Source organism: Cupressus sempervirens, chromosome 11 (assembly GCF_028749045.1).
Source record: "Cupressus sempervirens isolate cs-2001-9-10 chromosome 11, ASM2874904v1, whole genome shotgun sequence".
NCBI lineage: Eukaryota > Viridiplantae > Streptophyta > Pinopsida > Cupressales > Cupressaceae > Cupressus > Cupressus sempervirens.
Window position 1 is genome coordinate 111,708,527 of NC_143128.1, and position 18,804 is coordinate 111,727,330.

Below are 18,804 nucleotides of genomic sequence, written 5' to 3' on the forward strand. Positions count from 1 at the left end.
CGGCCCTCTTATTGTACAGAATGAAACTCAGAACATCATTTCCTCAAGTCAGTTATTGATCTTGGGCACCTATCCACTTTGATACAATCCACTAGCCCCATTTCTAGAGGTTTACATTTTTCCAAGGTTTTCTGCTCCTTGATATATATTGTTTTGATCTCAATCCAGCTGAATTATGCAATGATTACAGCAAGGTTAAACTAAGCTGTGACAGCAAAGGTTCAGATGGAACTTTGCCATGTGACCCATTTTATGCTATATACAACAAATTCAGCCAGATGGGGAAGCAAGTCGTCATACTAAAGTGCAGTCAAGTTAAATCAAAACAAGTAATTTAGATATTTCAAAGATCAAACACACATCTTAAACAAATAAGTTAGCTTTAGTAACTATTCAAAAGAAAATATATGAAATTTCTGTCTATGGCTACTTGTAACCATAAAAAAGATTACACTTCTCATGTTCTTTTGAACAAGTACCAAGAGATGAAGTATCTGTAACCCTAACACCCATTGGCCTTCTGAAAAACAGGTGAAAAGTAGTTCTCTAGCTTGCTCTCCACTTCCATTATCCAAATTTATGATGCTCTTCACCTTAAAAGATGATGATAATTTGCTTAGAAGATATTGAGAACTTGCCCATGGATATTGTTTCATATTAATTTGGGCTTCTACAATAAATCCCATACCCACCTCTCTTGAGAAAAACAATGATCAGCATGCAGTATAACACGAAAGTGCACAAATATAGTGAAGGCTGCATAGATTTGATCCTCCACAAAATCGTCTATAAATCTATTCTTCATTCTGCTACAACAAATGAGACATGCAATAGTCATGTGAACATTATCCGCATTAAGAAGTGGAAATATAAAACTCAAAGATGAAGTTCTCCAAGACTCATCTTTACTTTACATGGGTCATAGGCGGCAAAAAACCTATGCCACTGAAGTTCACCCAAAATACTGAATGACCTCAATAATACCCAGGATAACCTCAATAATACCCAGGATAATATTGTGGTGCTGGAGCCTGCTGCTGAGGAGGTGTGTAAGCAGGTGCAGGTTGTCCATAATTTTGTTGTGGGAATGCCTGCAATTCACATGGTAACTGTTAAATGTTTGATTTCTGACAAATAATTCGGGCCAGATTCTAACCCAAATAACCAAGTCTGTTATGTCAAGCAACAGACCTGTGCAGGATATCCTTGTCCATAACCAGCATAACTTGGCTGCTGTGCTGCGTTCGCCGGTTGTTGAGGTGGCCCATAATTAGCATAACCAGCATAGGGAGCATAAGCACCCTGCAATTGAACGAAGAAGTATAATATCTTGAGCTCATTACTTGATGTCAATTGAATCAAAGCCATTTAAATTATAACTGCAGAAGAAATATAGTAGTCACCTGTTGACCATATCCAGGCATCCACTGTTGAGGTTGGGCCTGGGGAACCTGCTGAGCAGGTGGCTGCTGCCAAGTTTGGGACTGCTGAGCATAGCCAGCACCCCACTGCGCCTGGCCATTTTGATACACGGCTGCACCAGACTGTGCAGGAGACACAGCAGCAGGAACAGCTGCATAAGTCTTCGCTACTTTAGATTTATCAGAGGTGAGACTATCTTGAGCAGGACGCTTCTTAGATTCACCAGTGTTTTTATGAGGCAAAAATAGCTGCCTGTGACGATACTCTGCCTTCGTAATAGAATTAATATCACCAAAAAGGTCTACAAACTGTATGTTTCAAACAAGAGGAATCAGTACTTTCATGGCACCCACATATCAAAGTAATGCATGGTGCAATTCATCATCTACAATATAAGTTCAAAATAAAGAGTTTCACCTCTAAAAATATGCTTGATATCTCTTCTCTATCTGCAGCAGTTAACTCATAGGATCCATCAGGTTTAGGAGCCAGCATTTGTTCTACCATGGAATCAAGAAATTCAATTTGCTTGGAACCTGGCTTTATTGATTCCAAATGAATAGCTACCTGCAAATACTAGTGGTAAATAATGATATATTCGAAAGTTCTCAATAAACTTCATCATGTTTCACACACCAAAGTTCAGTCGAATTTGAGAACACCAAGAATAAATTGAGCAGGTAGAAAGTTAATTATCAGGCACACAACAGTAATGCTTAAATGCTCTGCAGTTGCACATAGTGGCTTAATGTAATAACAACTATGTAGAAGAACTGAGCATAATAAAGTAAAATCAATTCTGCAATCAACTTGATAGTACTGCTCAACACATGTTCACATGCTATAAAATGAAAATATGGTTAATCAAATGACCAAATGATACCTCCAGGAGAGGCTTGGAATAAGGCAGGAGCTGAAATGCTTCACTCAAAACCTCTTTTGCTCTCTCTGCATTCCCTTGCACCTGTAAAATAATTCATGAATTAAACTGTTAATACATGAAAAATTTCTCCCAAGAAATGCTTTCAAAACCATTGATGCATCACTAAACATGCAGAGGCAGAAGTTGATTAGCATGTGACATGGGTGGAAGTATCTAATCAACACAGATAATGAAAAAGAATCTAACAGAACCTTGTTAGCATTAGCTAGAACACTGGCGAACCTTCAAGCTATATCTAACTTAAGAAATGTTTTCAGAACCATTTACGCATCACTTAACATGCAGAGACTGAAGTTAATTTAGCATATTTGCCATGGGTGAAAGTATTTAATCAATACAGATAATGAAAGTTGGCATTAGCTAGAACACTGAAGAACTTTCAAGCTATCTAACTTACTATTTGAAGATAGCGAGAGTATTGAATAAATAGCAAATGTAGTGACTGTGAGTGCTCTTTGCTTTTCTCAGCTGCAATAGCCATGTCAAACACTGAGGATGCAGCTTCCAAGTTTCCCTGCAAGAGATAATAATATACTCAAAATCTAGCAATTCCTTAAACTCTACAAACCAAATACAATGCAGATAGTAAAATGAATACCACACATAATATCTGACATTCCTTGATAGTGTTAACAAACCAGATACAAACAATATAGGCATTGAAATGAATACCAGACGATGCTCCATATTGGCATGTTTAATTACACAATCCAGAAGACCAGGAGCTATTTCTGTATTAAGAAGCTGATACTCTGCACGAGCCCCGACAGTATCTCCCAATTGTTCCTTGAATCGGGCAGCAAAAATGTGTATTTCTGGTTGTCTCTGGAAGATGAGGTTTCGATTACCAAAATGTCTTTACATAATGAGAAAGCAAAAAAATTGATGCCCAGCTTATAGCAGAAGAAACCAAAAAAAATGTAATGAAAAAAAGCATTTACACTTAAAGAATATCTGTAAACAAATCAAAGCATCCTTGCAAAAAGAGAGATCCCAACTCACAACCAACTCACAACTGGATATCAAAAGCAAAGCTAAAAAATTATATGTTCAAGCCATACAGATACTTGTTAATAGCCAATTCAATTAATGTAGCTAACAATGCCAACCTATTTACCTTAACAAAAATCTGTGTAGCCCGTCCAAGTGCATCGTTTGCAACTTCCATACTTCCAGCAACTTGCATACATTGCACATACCGGATCCAGTATTCAGGGTAGTTTGCACATGCAATAAGACATCTCTCATATAGCTTCACCATCTGGAATGTAGATAATTATTTATGTTAGTGAAACAAACAATTTGCTTCAGCCATTGAAATAAAAGAGTTTTTTTACTGCATGTTGAAATGACTTTCAACTGATGCATTACCCGATCAAAGTCATTGGATTTCTCAATGAAATCAAGGTAGTGATGCCAATTGCTTAGTTGTGCATCATCCAAAGGCTTAACATGAAAATAAGGCCGACGAATGGCATTCTCGAAATCTCGAATCTTTGCATCCATCTCTTTTGCTATCTTATACATTGCCTCTCTCACCCCTATATACTTCTCAAGATCATCAGCTTCTGATAGACTAGCACTTTCAGGTTTAGCACCTTCCTCACCATCTCCTATTTTTTCACCTCCTTCACCTGCCAACATTGAAGCTGCCTCTGCAGCTGCAGCATTTTCCTCTGCAGTTCGCAACTCTATGAGAGGCTGAGAAGCAGCTAGTTCCTTGAAGCTACAAAGGATACATACACAATTCAATCCAGTGAGTCAACTAAGGTTGAAAATTGCTCAATAAAATACAAAATTAACATCTCTGTCAATAGATGCATTTAAGTAGTAAACCAGAATTTCCTTCTAGAATCTAAAAGCATAACAACTCCCAAACACAGATTTGAGAATTCCTATGAAACAAGACATGGAAATCTTTCCAGTATAAGCCCTCTCAAGCATTTACGATTAGGAGCCTGAATATTCCATACTTTCTTGCACTATTCAATTCTCTCATTGTGAATAAAATGAAGATTGAAAAAAATACCTGCTGAAATAGCGGTCAAGCTGCTGAATGGGAATTTGTAAAATTCGTGTGTAAATCTGTGCAAGGCGGCTCCATTCCTGCTGGGAATATTCATATTCAATATACTTGTCCCACAGAGGATAGGACAAGTAGTCAGTTCCAACATATGCCAAGCCTCGTTCAAATAACCTGAACCACATGCAAAAGACAAGATTCTGTTGTTATGACTGTACTTAATTTTTCACATGTGCTTGTGTCGCCATCCCATAAAAGATCGGATTAGAACCACCACAGACGGAAATCTTGGATGAGAAGGAAAAATTTCACTGTAACATCATTTGACACATCCAAAGTTAGGCACAAATATGCTGCATTTACCTTCCCGCCAAAACCATACTATGTCCGAGATATGAAGTAGAGCTCAGAGGCCTTCTTTGCCCTCATTGTACTTGATCATCCCCATCAGCATTGTATGTATGGTTGCAAGCATGACGTCCTCAAAGAGTGTCAAGAAGTAAAAATAAAACGAACACTCAAACAAACGACGACAAGACAAATACAGAGACCATTCAAAGAACAACAAACTTAATGAATATGGAGATAAATAAACAATGAAGACGCTAATATTTATTGTTTTTAAAATAAAACAAATTCATTAGGATAAGTTATAAAGTTTTCATAAGAATAGGGCTGTCTATTATTAATAGTATATAACTAATCCTAGAGAAACACAATGGACAAACCGTTCCGCCATAAATGTGTAGAATCAATGCTGCAGCAATACCAAAAAAGGGTCAGAAGAAAAGACTGCAAAAGTTATCCCAACCAACACTTTCACTATGGACACCTGAGACTGTTGCCTGCATATAGCAAAATAAAATAACCACAACAAATGCAGATTGCAGTTACCTAGAAAGAGATTAATGTACCTTCGAATGATTTCAGGATCTTCATATGTCACCACTGCAAACATAGCATAATGCATCCAGATATCCACAGAGTACGTTACAGCTTGAACAGCTCTTTCGTACACCTCTAGAATCTTTTCAGCACTGCCTATTCGTGCCTCGTGATCTGCATATTTCTTCCAGTATCCATAACACAAGGGAAATTCTGCTAGGAAAGCATCATAAACTTTACAAATTTTTGGCAAGTGATCCTGCAAAAAAAAAAAAATTTGAGAACATTAGAGATGAACTGTGCACAAAAAGTGAAGTGTACAAAAATTTAAAATACCAGCAATCAGATATCGGAATCACATAAATTATCTAGTAAATTTTTTTCAGATTTTCTTAAGTTTCTACATGTGTTCACAATTTTTATGTCATATTGAACATGTTAGTAAACCAGGGATATCATGCACATCAAACTCCAGTACAAGCAGTAAAAATTATGCAAATTTTATTTACTAATATTGATAATCAGATCAATTAGTTTAAGATAGCAACTACATTAAGGCTGCCAGACCAAAATGCTAATTAATTAAACATTAGTAAGAACAAGGAGACAGGCCTCCAGGGGAGTCCCAGAAATGGTAACCTTACAAGATAAACAATCCAATGAGTTGACCAAATGCCAGAAAACTGTTTTTCTTATATTGAAGAAGTTTAAAAACATGTCTCACACGGTGAGACAAATACTTAGCTCTTTGAGATCATTAATGAGATTGGATTAAGTTACTTGAAGCACAAAGATAAACATTGGATAATAAATTAGAAATCCATACTAGATTCCGACAATGCAATACCAAATACTAGAACTTAGAAATACACATGAGATATTTTTCCATGTTGGAAAATGACAATGAAGTCCAAGAGACGAATCACAACTTAAAATCCATGTTAGATGTTTTTGGGAACTTGAACGTGGGTCTCTAATATTAAAATAATAAAGTATGGATTTTTATTGAAAAGATAAAAGTTCTTCCCCAGTTCTTCAGTGTCCTAAGGAATCATTTGTTCTTAACATCAACCTTTTGAAAAATTAGGATATCTTGTAAGCATTGTTTATCATCTGGCAGTTTAACTATTGAAATCCCAATTCTGTAAGTGAAATTGAGAGGTGGAACCTTATGGTGCAGAGTTGGAAAAAGGATTTTTCAGACGCTTGGAAGAAAGGAGGCTAAAGAAGCAGGGGCAAATGAGAGTAAATTTCACAATACGTTTTTGGAAGCTGAAAACTGATCCAAAATGATCCTCCAACACAGATGGTGAAACCAGTCTCATACAAGCTAAAACTGCTGTTGGAAATTTGCATAAAGTTAAAAACGTTGACTCAAAAGTTAATTCAAGGTGGAACTGGTCGGAGCATGGAGACAAAGGTCTCAATTTTTCTTTCAGCTTCTCAAGAGCAAAGAAGCTAACAAATGGATAGGTGCAGTTGGCAGACAAGTGCAAATCTTACCGAGCAAGCTGAATGGAGACAAAGGTCTCAATTTTTCTTTCAGCTTCTCAAGAGCAAAGAAGCTAACAAATGGATAGGTGCAGTTGGCAGACAAGTGCAAATCTTACCGAGCAAGCTGATATTCTTAAGGCTTTCACCGAATTTTACACCAATTTATTTACCTTTAAGGATGGCAGTAAGAATCCAGGGATGATTAGGGAGGAGGTTATAGACATTATACCGATGCAGCTAAGATGGAGGGTGAGCAGTCTCTAAATGAAGTGAAAAATGCTATCCTTACACAGAGTAAGGACAAGGCCCCGGGACCCGATGGCCTGCAAGCAGAGTTCTACAAAACTAATATGATTAGATAGCCAAGGAATTTTTAAAGTATTTATAGAAGTCATTTACAGAAGCTCCTTGGACAGTGACCACTGACATCAATAGTGGCTCATCAAACTTAATCCAAAAGATGGTGATAGGTCCCTAATTAAAAATTGGAGACTTATTGCGCTTCTGAAAGTATCCTACAAAATCCTTGCCAAAAAGATTGTAAGATGTTCTTCCAAATATCATGAACCCCACTCAAACTGGGTTTGCCAAGGGTGGATACATATATCAGAAAAGCTCTTGGCATGTTGGGAGGCAATGAGCTGGGCCAAAGAGTCATGTCAGAGAGTGGCAATGCTTCTGACTGACTTTGAAAGGCCTATGAGAAAATAGAATGGCACAATTGCAATTTATTCTTCTGATGTTAAACGAGCTGGGCTTTCCAAGCTCCTTTTCTAAGATGGTCAAGACACTCATGGCTGATGCCAAAGCATGTTTGAAAGTAAATGATGTTAAGTCTGAAAGTTTTCCATTATCTAGATCCATCAGACAGGGATGCCACTGGCCCCAGCCCTGTTTTCCATTGCTGCAGATGTATTATTTTATCTGCTGAGCGATAATTCTCTTCCTTAAATGTGGAAGCTATTAAACTTGCTAATGTTGATAGCCTATCTAATGTTCAGTTTGCAGATGACACTGCCATCCATGTGAAATTGAAAGAAGACAATGTCAATAATTTGATGAAAAACATGGATCTTTTTGCATTGCATCCAATAGCAAAGTCTGCCTACCTAAGTTTATTATGCTTACTTGGGAGGAGCACACCCCCCCCCCGATTGGTTCAATAAGTTCCCACTCATGTGGGGAAGGCCCATGCCTCAGACTTCGTATCTTGGTATCCCTTTTGCCATTAGCCGCAATCAAGAAATATAGCAATGGGTTAAAGAGAAATTTGATAAAAAGCTCACGAAGTGGACTAAGCACCTGTCTTTGGCTGGGAGATAGCAAATTTGTCAAAAAATACTATCCTCCTATAACATCTATTCTTCTCCTGTGTAGCTGTTTTCAAAAATCAGACTCGTTACATACAGAAACTCAACAGAGAGTTTCAATGGTCTGATGGGAAAAGGCATATGCAGCACCATGCAAAGGGCTTGGATTGAAAGTTTTTAACTCCCAAGAGTTTCTCTGGCTGCTAAATGGATATTCAAAACCCTCAAAGGAAATGAGCCACAGTAAGTCCTAATTAGGCACAACAACACTAGGTCTATGCTAAGGCAGATCCTTACAGCCAAAACCTCCTTATTAGTGATCCCATTGCAGGAAAGTTCAGTGTTAAGCCAGCTGCCTCATTGCTTTTAAGTCTATATGGAAAACATGGGACTATAGGTTGATTTCTTTCCTAGCATCTAGGTTGATTAGTCATTGGATCAATGGAAATAATATTGTGAATAAGGGCAGAATTCTGAGGCGAAGGTCTGCATGGCGGTATCTTAAATATGAAGATAGATACTTGGCACAGATCCAGGGATGCTCTTCCAACAAGTGGACCTCTTCTAAAGGTATTCAGTTTTGTCATTTTGAATGATGGTCACCTAGTCACATGGAAGGACTTATGCCAGGAATATGGTTTCCCTCAGACCCAATGGAGGACTTATTCAATGCTAAGAGAGGCTTGCTCTTCTCTATCCCTAACCAACACTATTGATAGCGATGCTTCCTCATTTGTGGAGTAGTATAAATGGGCTCATGGCTACTTTTTCTTTAACACTAAAGCTAAAACTTTGTACAAAGGTCTGGCTCACTGTGATGACATCCTCTCACTGTAACCATTGTTGGATTCTTGATCTGGATCCCTCTTCCAGGCAAACTAGTGAGCCAAAAAATAGTTTATTTTGTGGCACCTGTTGCTGCATAAGACTTCCTCTGCATAAGCCTATTGTTTAACCTCACATTTGCAACTCTTGTAGGCTGCCTAAGACTGTCAAGCATATTCTCTTTATGTGTTTTTCTTTGGGATTGTTCCTTGATTCCACCATCAGCATCTGTGATGTTCTTCTTGGCTCAATCTCTATGTTTAAGAAAGATTGCAACTTTTTGGGGTCTGTTTTATCTTTAGAGGTGTTTTGGATTATTTGAAAGTATAGAAATGACAATGTGTTTCTATAATAGAAGGACCAGAGCACTTCAGGGGTCACTGTGGCTTTTAGACCCTCAAAGAAAAAATTTGAAAGGCTTCCACAAGATGGCACAGCATGGATTTTCAAATGGAAAATATCCCACGGCTTTACACAGACAAAAGAGAACAAGGAAAATACACTTAAGCTTACATTGGAAAACTTAGTTCTTGAACAAAAAGAACAAAGGGACGAAGATATACAGGTACAGGCCCCAACACTTCCTATTGCTCTCGTATTCACTCATCCTTAACTGAATCATGTGCAAAATGGAAAGTAATCAAATGGTTTGAAGGTCCACTTGGATGGACAGCAAAGGTAAAAGAAGCAAATCTTCTAGAAGATGAGTGGTAACAGATGGTTTATAGGTTTTATTTTGTATATTCACATGATACATATTTTATATGCATGGCTATCAATGTATTAACTCTTCATAGTGCTGTAGGATATCATACATACCGAAATATTTCTCAGTACTGTTTCAGTGATCTGATCTAACCCGTGATTCGCATATTTTGTATTGTGCCTCTATTGTCTTTAATAAAAGAAAAGATAGCGAAAATTTATAAGCAGAATTTCATTTTTCTTGATTGGAGTGTGTTGTGATGTAATCAAATGAGGACCCTCAGTTTTTCGTTTTCTATGTTTTAGTGTCTCTATTCCAGTCTCCCATCTCTTGCCAGTATAAAGTGTGGGAGTTCAAACAAAGTTTATAGTTTTGCCAAGTTCAGGAGTGTCATTAAAATTAAAAGGTCAAAAACATGAACAAATGTGTATTCTGATGCCACAGAGGATTAAAAAAATTCTACATTTATGCCTTTTTAAAAGTTTAATTTTAGACACTTGTAGGCCAATTAGGGTTTCACTTTTTCCCTGCTTGCCTTTTTCAAAATTTCATTTTTAGAAGTTACTATTTCAGGAAGACTGAAGGTTACATCTGTAACTGAGAAAAGTGAGAAACCACCCAAGCATAAAGGTCTGATTTTCAACATCAAATACCTCTGGGAATCCATGGAAAACAGCATGAAAATTTGTGGAGAATCCTAATTCCAATCCAAGGAAAGTCGTGGAATTTCTTGGAAAATCTTTGTTCTAATATCAAGTTTATTAGAAATCTTGGAAAAGTTAGGAAAAGCTATGCAGAGCTATGGAAAAGAATATGATGGAAGCATGCTAATTACTGAAATTTAGTTAAATCCGAAAATTTTAGGATCTTCTAAAATCTAGAATATACATTATATTTTATGCATATATTCTGCCCTCCAACTTGAAATTCCTCGAGTCAGAAAGTCCACCTTGTCAAGCTTGGAAAATCTGGACACCACATGAAGACCAACTTTGAAGAATCTTCGTTGCCAAGCGAACTCTGACCTAGTTTGGACGACATTGAAATGTGGCAAATTCATTGTCTCATACACAAGTATGCCCAAGGTGAAGAAATAGAAGGAAATTCCTCTAGGCATGATCAAGTACCCCTAAGGAGAAGGAAACTTCTTAAGACATGATCAAGTCCCCCCCCTACCCCAACATGGAAATTTTGGAAAAAATCAAACATAAAGGAATGACTTGGAATGAGTAGTTCTAGAAGAAAGCACAAATAGATAGACCTGAGGAAGCTTATAGAAGAAGACATAAAGGATCTACATGGAATGATTTTACCAACTTTGAAGAATCTTCATTGTCAAGTGAACTCCAACCTAGTTTGGAAGACATTGAAATGTGGCAAACTCCTTGTCTCGTACCCAAGTACGCCCAAGGTGAAGGAACAGAAGGAAATTCCTCCAAGCATGATCAAGTACCCCTAAGGAGAAAGAAACTATTGAGGACATGATCAAGTTCCCCCCCACCCCCACATGGAAATTGTAGAATAAAGCAAACATAAAGGACTGACTTGGAATGAGTAGTTCTAAAAGAAAGCACAAATAGATCGACTTGAGGAAGCTTCTAGAAGAAAACATAAAGGAGCAACTTGGAATGGTCTTTGCCCTTCATTTGTTTTTTAGATCCTATGTAAGACCCTTTTCTCTCATTTGCAAGGCAAAGATTCAGAGAGATTGTTGAAAAAACACTCGAATTAATTCATTGTTCAATAGTTAGTGATTTTGATATCTATGGCAAGTTGCATGGTTTCTTGTCTCTCACTTAGAGTACATTTTATTTTTCAAGTTGTTAAATTGAATAAAGGATTTGATGAGAATGTTACTTGCAAAATTAATATGTTCATACCTATAACAATTGGATGATTTCCAACTATCATGCAAGTTTAGTCTAACACTTGAAATAAAACATGATTTCCATTTTATGTTCACCGTTCGAATGTAGGTAGGCGAACATGTATAATGTGAAATCCTTTGTTCCCATAGAAAATAGCAATGTCCTAATGCAGTTGAATTTGACGAAGCAAGGAAGTGTTTAGATTTCACGTTTGGCAAATTTGTCTCTAGAAGATAATTGGTCAGTTTAGATTTAATATCATCCACCTCAACACTTGATCTTTTTCTTTTTTGTTTAAAAGTTTGAATATAAGTAGAATCCAACAGCTCAAAGGGAAAATCATTCAAAAACATTGACAATATATCAAGTCCCCTTGAAAGTTTTCAGCCAGGATACCATATTCTCTCAGCCTACCCTCGGCGTTAGTCTAAAAAGTTTCATCCACATTTGCTACTTCAAACCCTGGGCAAATTTGAAAGGAATTTGGCAGGCTTTTAAAATCACAACGTCAACATGGACAAAATTTTGGCAAATTTGGGGGCCAACGCTATTTTGTTGACTTTCAATGAAGTTGGAGAAAGATTATCAACTTAGTACATTGCAAGATTACATTTATATTAAAATTCAATTTTGTTCTACTCCCTATGCTAAGTTGATCAACATAGTACAACTTTTATTGTATCAACAGACTTAGAGAAAGATTGCCAACTTAGTTCATTGCATGATTAGAATTATATTATCCCACAACCTAACCAAAAAGGCACAAGACCATCCTTATAATAGAGCAAGTAGTGATAGAATGACAATTGAGACTACAAGACACCTTCCAAAACACTATTCAGAATAGGCATGATCTTTAAGCACCATTAGGTCACAACTAGAATCTAGCACCCAGCACACATTGTTCCCACTATCAAAGCTCACCACCATTGGTTTGTCTTGGTATGGCACTCCATTTGTCAATGTCTTTTTACAAAAACAAATAAAAAGACACGATTAAGATCAATACATTCATGAAGGTCAATTCAACTCCTCCAATAGAAAAAGCAAAAAAGGGACTGAAAATGAGAGATAAAGCAACCCACAAAAGTAGCCTAGGCATCACCAAGATTGCATGTCATGTTGCTCACATGAATAGGCCTCTAATTTACCCAACACCATACTATTTCCAGCAATCATAAACACTTATCCATATCAGCATGTTGAACCATTACAAATGTTACAATCAAATCTTGTCCAATGACAAGTGTAACAGCATGTTAATATTATTGTTTTTATATTTTGAACCAAAACATTGATATGGTGGTGTATTTTGCTATGTTGTATTATTATTAGCGTAGTGGTGTATGAACTTCTTTGTTGTTGCATTTACATCATATCATCACCATTGGTTTGTATTGGTATGATATTCTCTTTGTTAATGTCTTTTTAGAAAACAAATAATAACCCACAATTAAGATTAATACATTCATGAAGGTCAGTTCAGCTCCTTTGATAAAACACAACAGAAAAGGCACTAAAAAAGGAGAGATAAAACATACCACAGAAGTAGTCCAGGCATTGGCACAAGTTCATGTCATGATACTCACATTAGTAGGCATCCAATTACCCAACACAGTATTGTTTCCAACAATCTTGAACACATGTACATATTCAGACAAGTTTAACCATTACAAATGTTACAATCACATCTTGCCACATGACAAGCATTAACATTATTGTTTTTAAATTTTGATCCAAAACATTGATGTGGTGATGTATTTTGGCATTTTGTTATGTCATTTGGACTGAAACATTAACATATGTGATGGTGTATTTTGCTATGTTGTGTTATTAGTAGCATAGTGGCGAATTAATTTATTTGCTTTTGCATATATATAGTATATACATATTTTAAAATAACTTGTACGAACAAAACTATAACCAACCCCAATTTGAACCCGCACACCTACCAAAATCTGAACCGGTAACTTAGGTTTTCACCAAATCATTCTACCATGAAGTTTATCCTGAACAACAAAATCACAAGCATTTGGAACGTTGGAGTCGTCTTTTTGATTGCACAATTTGTCTGATTTGCACGTAGAATATTTTGTTCAAGAGAGGATGGAGTATCTTAGGTTTTCAGCAAATCATCCTACTATGAAAGTCTATTCTCAACAGCAAAATCTCACGCATTTGGAACCTTCAACTCGCCTTTGTTATCACACACATTTTGAACCTTGAGTTGTCTATGTGATCACAATTTGTCTGTTCGCACATAGACTATCTTGTTCAAGAGAGGATGAAGCACAACTGCTATTTTATTCTGAGTTGTTTGTGTCATAAAAGTTTAAAACACTCACACAATGAAGGTTCCAAATAAAGCATATTCTTCACTTTCTTGTTTGTGTCATAAAACACACACACAAACATAGTCTGCAAATCTGCTGGATAATAGCAGGTTAGCTAAACAAAACAATTGCAATTATAAAGTTAAATACAGATTATAGCCTACTCCACTGAGAGAACAAGTACAAACACCCAACTAGAAATATCATTAAATGCCTACTACAAGAATTGAAGAGAACCATAGCTTGCAAAAATGCCTTCTTTAGATATTATTTATTAAAATAACTAAGAATGTCAAAACAGGAATCCAACATAATAAGTTCCCCATAAAAATTTTTAAAGCAAACGAAATTTATAAGTAGAAGAAATTTTGAAATTGTGAACCATCATCACTGTATACCTTTGCTATTTCCTCAGTTTGCTGGATCAATGAGGTCCACGCAGCAAAATCTGCAGAGTTTGCCCTTACAATGCCCCATAATCGTTCCTCTTCTGTTGAAATGGCCACTGAGAGTATAACAACATTAGTCACATTATATTCAGACTCCAGAAGGCTTGTTAACACAACAAATAGTTGAATACATAACAGATTGAACAAATTCAGAGAACACATAAAAAACACATATTCAATCATGATGTGTTGCATAAGATGACCTTAACATCCCACAGCAATTCACAAGACGAAATCACTGATATATGGAAACCAAATACAGAAAAAGTCTCAAAAGGTTGCAACGGAAATTTCAAGTTAGTTTGGAAGGCTTATTATAAAAAAAAAATTAATAAAAATGGTACCTAGGGGCTCCTCATATTGCGTTTGCTCGGGTTCCTTGTTCTCTACAGTCGCAATACTACCATTCCCATCCACATGATGCTCTGCTGAATTATATTGGTTTATATCTGCTATATTAACAGCTTCTTGATTTGTAGTCAGATCCTGATTTCCCGTGTATTTATTCAGGTCATAATTCACAGATGCCTCCATACCTTCATACACTGACGATTGAGTAACTTGTTCCATAGGAGCATCCTGCCCTGTTACAGCTTTGTTTCCATCACTAAAAGCAGTAGTATCTTCCATTACAAAGGCAGGAGGTTGAGGCCCTTGCTTTATCACAGAATCTTGATGGGTAATTCCTTCGGTTCCACCAGATAAAGCAGACGCTTCTCCAGATTCAAAAGCAGCAGAGGGGTGTGAAGTTCCATCAGGCAAAACAACACCATCTGCAGCATACTCTACAGCTGGAGATCGCTGAGGCAGTGCACTCTCGTGGTCTGGAACATATTTGTTTGCATCAGGCATAATACTAGCATTGTCCATTGAAGCATAGTCAATAACTGGAGGAGAATGGGAATCCTGATCTCCCATGATAATGAACTTCTAGACAGGAATTATTCACTGCATGACGTAAAAACATCGCCTTGTAAACAATTCCAATAGAAAGCCATTCAACCAAAAATAATAATGAGACATTCAGTTAGGTAAATGCCTGGGATAAGTATTCCAGCATATCACATTAAGTAGCTAACTAGGGTGTCCTTCCTCTCAATTGTTCATGAAAAGAAGTTGCTAATCAATAGAGTAATTAAAAACCAACCATTGTAATTGCTCAAGTTTAAGGTAAAACAAAGATCAAATACATATTGAATATACAAATGATATCTGCCCATAATGCCAACAGCTGTCAACCAAATGCAGAATACCATCATTCCACAAAAAATCATGTTGTTACAAAAAAAGTAGACATACCATTTGATCATTACTTGCAATGACAATCCATAGAATAACAGCAATCATCCTAAGATTTTATCTACAAAAGTTGAGGTTTGACTAGTCATTTTATATATTGCCAGTTCAGGTTCAGGAATCAGATACAGTGCTTTCATTTGTGATTTTATTTTTCCCATGGACCAGTACAGCTGGGTTCAGCCACACTATAAACACACGCATGAAGACAACTTTAATCTTAACAAAGTGTACAAAATTGAAAACAAAACTGAAAGCTCATCTGTCAGATCATGGAGATTTAAATCAAAATGGTTATATCAAAGTAGCACTACTTGGTATTGCAATTGTCTCGATAAACCAAAAGTATAAATAGAATTCTGTTCCAGTTTTTACTTGGAAGAATACAATGGAAAGCGTCAACCCCTCCTATTCCATATAGTGAAGCCCAAAACAATTTTTATTTTTTGCTTCTCAAATCCACACAGGGGTCTGAGGATGGCGGCCACCAGCAAAGTCAAGAGGCGCCAGTCATGGGTTCCAAGGTTTCTCAATACAAAGGCCTCTACCTCCAAGCCCACGTTAAGCCATCAAGGTTTATTTATAAAAGTTTAAAACTTCACTGCTTTTAAGTTTTCAGCATGCTCCAAACCCTTACAAATTTGAACTTTAAGAGTTAGATCTGACTTTGTTCTAATTTGTGTTTCTTTATATTCTCTGGTTTCATCCAAGGAGCAGTACTAGGCCTGGCTGTTTGGCCCTGGAACATCTCGGACATACTGAGGCCCAGGGCTGTGTCAATCTGATTTCAGCAGGGATTTCTGGAAAAACAAGTGCCAGAGATTATTCGCAAAAACAATTGCAGTTTGTTACCTAGTAAAAATAATCACAAGAAACATTAATATTTCCCTGCAAAATGCATTATTAGTGAGTTAATCAACAAATATATTGTATAATAACAAATAGGTTACATTATACATATTGAGTTACTCTTATAGTTAAAATCTAAATTGACATAAAATCAGAAACATGATACTATGGAGAGTCAACAGAAAATGTTAGTCGCTACTGAAGAAACATCTCAAAACTATCTTTCCCAAACAGAATGAAAAAATCCTGAAAACGTTGCTGGAACATACAGAAGTATCGGAGAAGTTTAATTCCATGTAGGAACTTCTGTGATCCCCTAGATATCATTTTCCCTCTAGCAAAATTTTCCATGACTATATGGGATACAGATTTTTTTTCCATAACAAATAAATGATTTTCCAAAGTTAACAATTATTTCTATATAAGAAAATGTCACCAACACATATAAATCATATTGATAGCACAGAAAAATTCATAAATGACCAAAGAATCCTTGATATGAGAGCACTTGAATTTAGTATATTATGGATGCTAGCCTCTCATCATTAAAACTAAATTTGCATAGTAGTGGAGAGCATGTTGGTTTCATATAAATGAAGTGCCAATTTAGCCAACAAAAAGCTGAGCCACCACAACAGCCTGATAAAAAAAATCAAGTATTCCTATTTTTTAAAAGAATGCCTGATGTTGACCTCTACATACAAATCCCTAATGCCAAAGATAATGAAAAGCTCAGACTAAGGCTTCAGGAAAGAGTCTCCAAAACATCAGCATTACTTGACTCGATTCGTATCACTTGTCTTGGTACTCGAACTTAAGGGGAAAAAACTCGAATAAAAAAAGCTAACCTCTTCCCCAGCCCCTGATTTATCAATCTGGTCATTTCGCTATAATCAACCCTTTTTCCCTAGCACCCTTGACTTAAAACATCAGTTAACTGTCCTTAAAACTACGCCAACGAAATCACACCTATGCAAGAGCTATCCTTACGCTCACCTCATATTATCCTAACAATATACAGGCTTAAACAAAAACGTCTCCACAATTGACTTCTTGCCAATATATTCGTTATCAATCATTAAACACTAGAATATCTTCATTTTAAATCGTTAAACCCTAGTGCATCGTAAACCCCTGACACAAAAAACTAATCATTCTAAAACCCTAATAATACAAATTTTAAATAGCACAAATTAGACAAGAAACAAATCCACGAAAAAAACCCTAAACCCTCGTCCAATAAGAACGTAATACAAAACACTGCGAATCCTGGATCCCGGGCAAAAAAGAGCACGGCCCTTAGCTATACTGTGGCAACGATAAAACCCTAGAAGCCAATATAACAAGCTATTCCATGTCGCTGCATTGATGTAGATAAACTGCTCAACAAAATCTAAAGGGAAACAAATCCCAAAATAAAATGAAGAGGAAATAGGCAAAACAGAACAGAAATGAAAGCTTCTTACCACGTATGACGGCGATGCCTCCTTGCTTACTCTTCTTCCCTAGGGCGAAGTACCAGAAATGAAAGCTTCTCACCAAATAGAATACGCGGAAAAAGGAAAAATGAGAGGAAAGACATATGAGGTGAAAGCCCCGAGAGCAATGAAAAAAAATTATTCCCTTTGTGGATATCTGAAATATTTTTCGGGAATTGAGTTTATACACAACTTGAAATTTTGCGGCCAGTGGGGAATTTATCTCAGTTTGATATGAGAAATTTTCATTGTTTCAAATTTGTAGGGTTATGGATTATCAATAAGGTAATTGATAATTGATAAGTAGATAATTTCCACAGCAAGTTAAATTGTGATATTGCTATCAAAATTTAAGTGTGTGATTTTGAGTCAATGAATGGTTCATAAGACACAACACTTGGTGAAAGTTTTGCAAATGGAATTGCAAGCTTTGGGTTTAACCATGGAGGAAACTTTGTAGTTAAGCGTGCTCAAGTTGGAGTAGTATTGGGATGGGTGACCTCCCGGGAAGTTCTAGTGCTTCACCGTTGTGAGCATCACCTAGATCCAATGAATGCTAAGTGTTCCAAATATTCTTATGAGAGATGGATTCATGTTAAATCACTACTCATGAAACATGGGTCAATGAGTTTGATTCAAAATCACACAGTTAAATCTTGATAGCAATATCGCAATTAGGTAATTGCATTATATGCATGGTAGCAATTTGTAGGGGATGGTAGTTTTATTATGTTGAAAGTACATTTATTTAATGAGAAGTGCAAATTTTATAATTATGCTTAAATGTTGTTTAAAAAATTATTGATGTTTAATTGGTTATAAACCAACTACATTTTGGTGAGCAATTGGTACGTCAAATAGGTGTAGAAGATTGATTCTATTATTAGAAAAATAAATATTTGGTAAGTTATTTAGTAAAATAA

At 36.4% G+C, this 18,804-nt stretch overlaps 1 protein-coding gene across 2 annotated transcripts; it reads right to left on the bottom strand.

Annotated features, from left to right (window-relative positions):
- Nucleotides 1–363: 363 nt before the first annotated feature.
- PRP39 (Tetratricopeptide repeat (TPR)-like superfamily protein) lies at nucleotides 364–18,036 on the bottom strand. Of its 2 annotated transcripts, XM_089811694.1 has the most exons (14): nucleotides 17,870–18,036; nucleotides 14,603–15,206; nucleotides 14,208–14,314; nucleotides 5,303–5,532; nucleotides 4,395–4,562; nucleotides 3,737–4,091; nucleotides 3,483–3,626; nucleotides 3,038–3,190; nucleotides 2,763–2,879; nucleotides 2,306–2,386; nucleotides 1,840–1,989; nucleotides 1,404–1,730; nucleotides 1,192–1,302; nucleotides 364–1,091 (listed from the first exon to the last, which is right to left on the bottom strand). In XM_089811694.1, exons 2-14 carry the CDS (start codon nucleotides 15,174–15,176, stop codon nucleotides 996–998), a joined length of 2,613 nt encoding a protein of 870 aa, XP_089667820.1. In that variant the 5' UTR covers nucleotides 15,177–15,206; nucleotides 17,870–18,036; the 3' UTR covers nucleotides 364–995. The 2 variants fall into 2 exon arrangements, with proteins under 2 accessions (XP_089667820.1, XP_089667821.1); XM_089811695.1 differs by lacking the exons at nucleotides 5,303–5,532; nucleotides 14,208–14,314; nucleotides 14,603–15,206; nucleotides 17,870–18,036 and adding an exon at nucleotides 4,752–5,198.
- Between the last annotated feature and the right edge of the window lie 768 nt (nucleotides 18,037–18,804).

Bases quoted from the DNA above. Each gene is read 5' to 3' on its own strand.
- PRP39 (XM_089811694.1), bottom strand. From the start codon at position 15,176: ATGGGAGATCAGGATTCCCATTCTCCTCCAGTTATTGACTATGCTTCA. The intron at 3,627-3,736 runs GTAATGCATCAG...TCTACATTCCAG, and splicing joins AATCCAATGACTTTGATCGG to ATGGTGAAGCTATATGAGAG. The intron at 1,092-1,191 runs GTCTGTTGCTTG...TGTGAATTGCAG, and splicing joins GACAAGGATATCCTGCACAG to GCATTCCCACAACAAAATTA.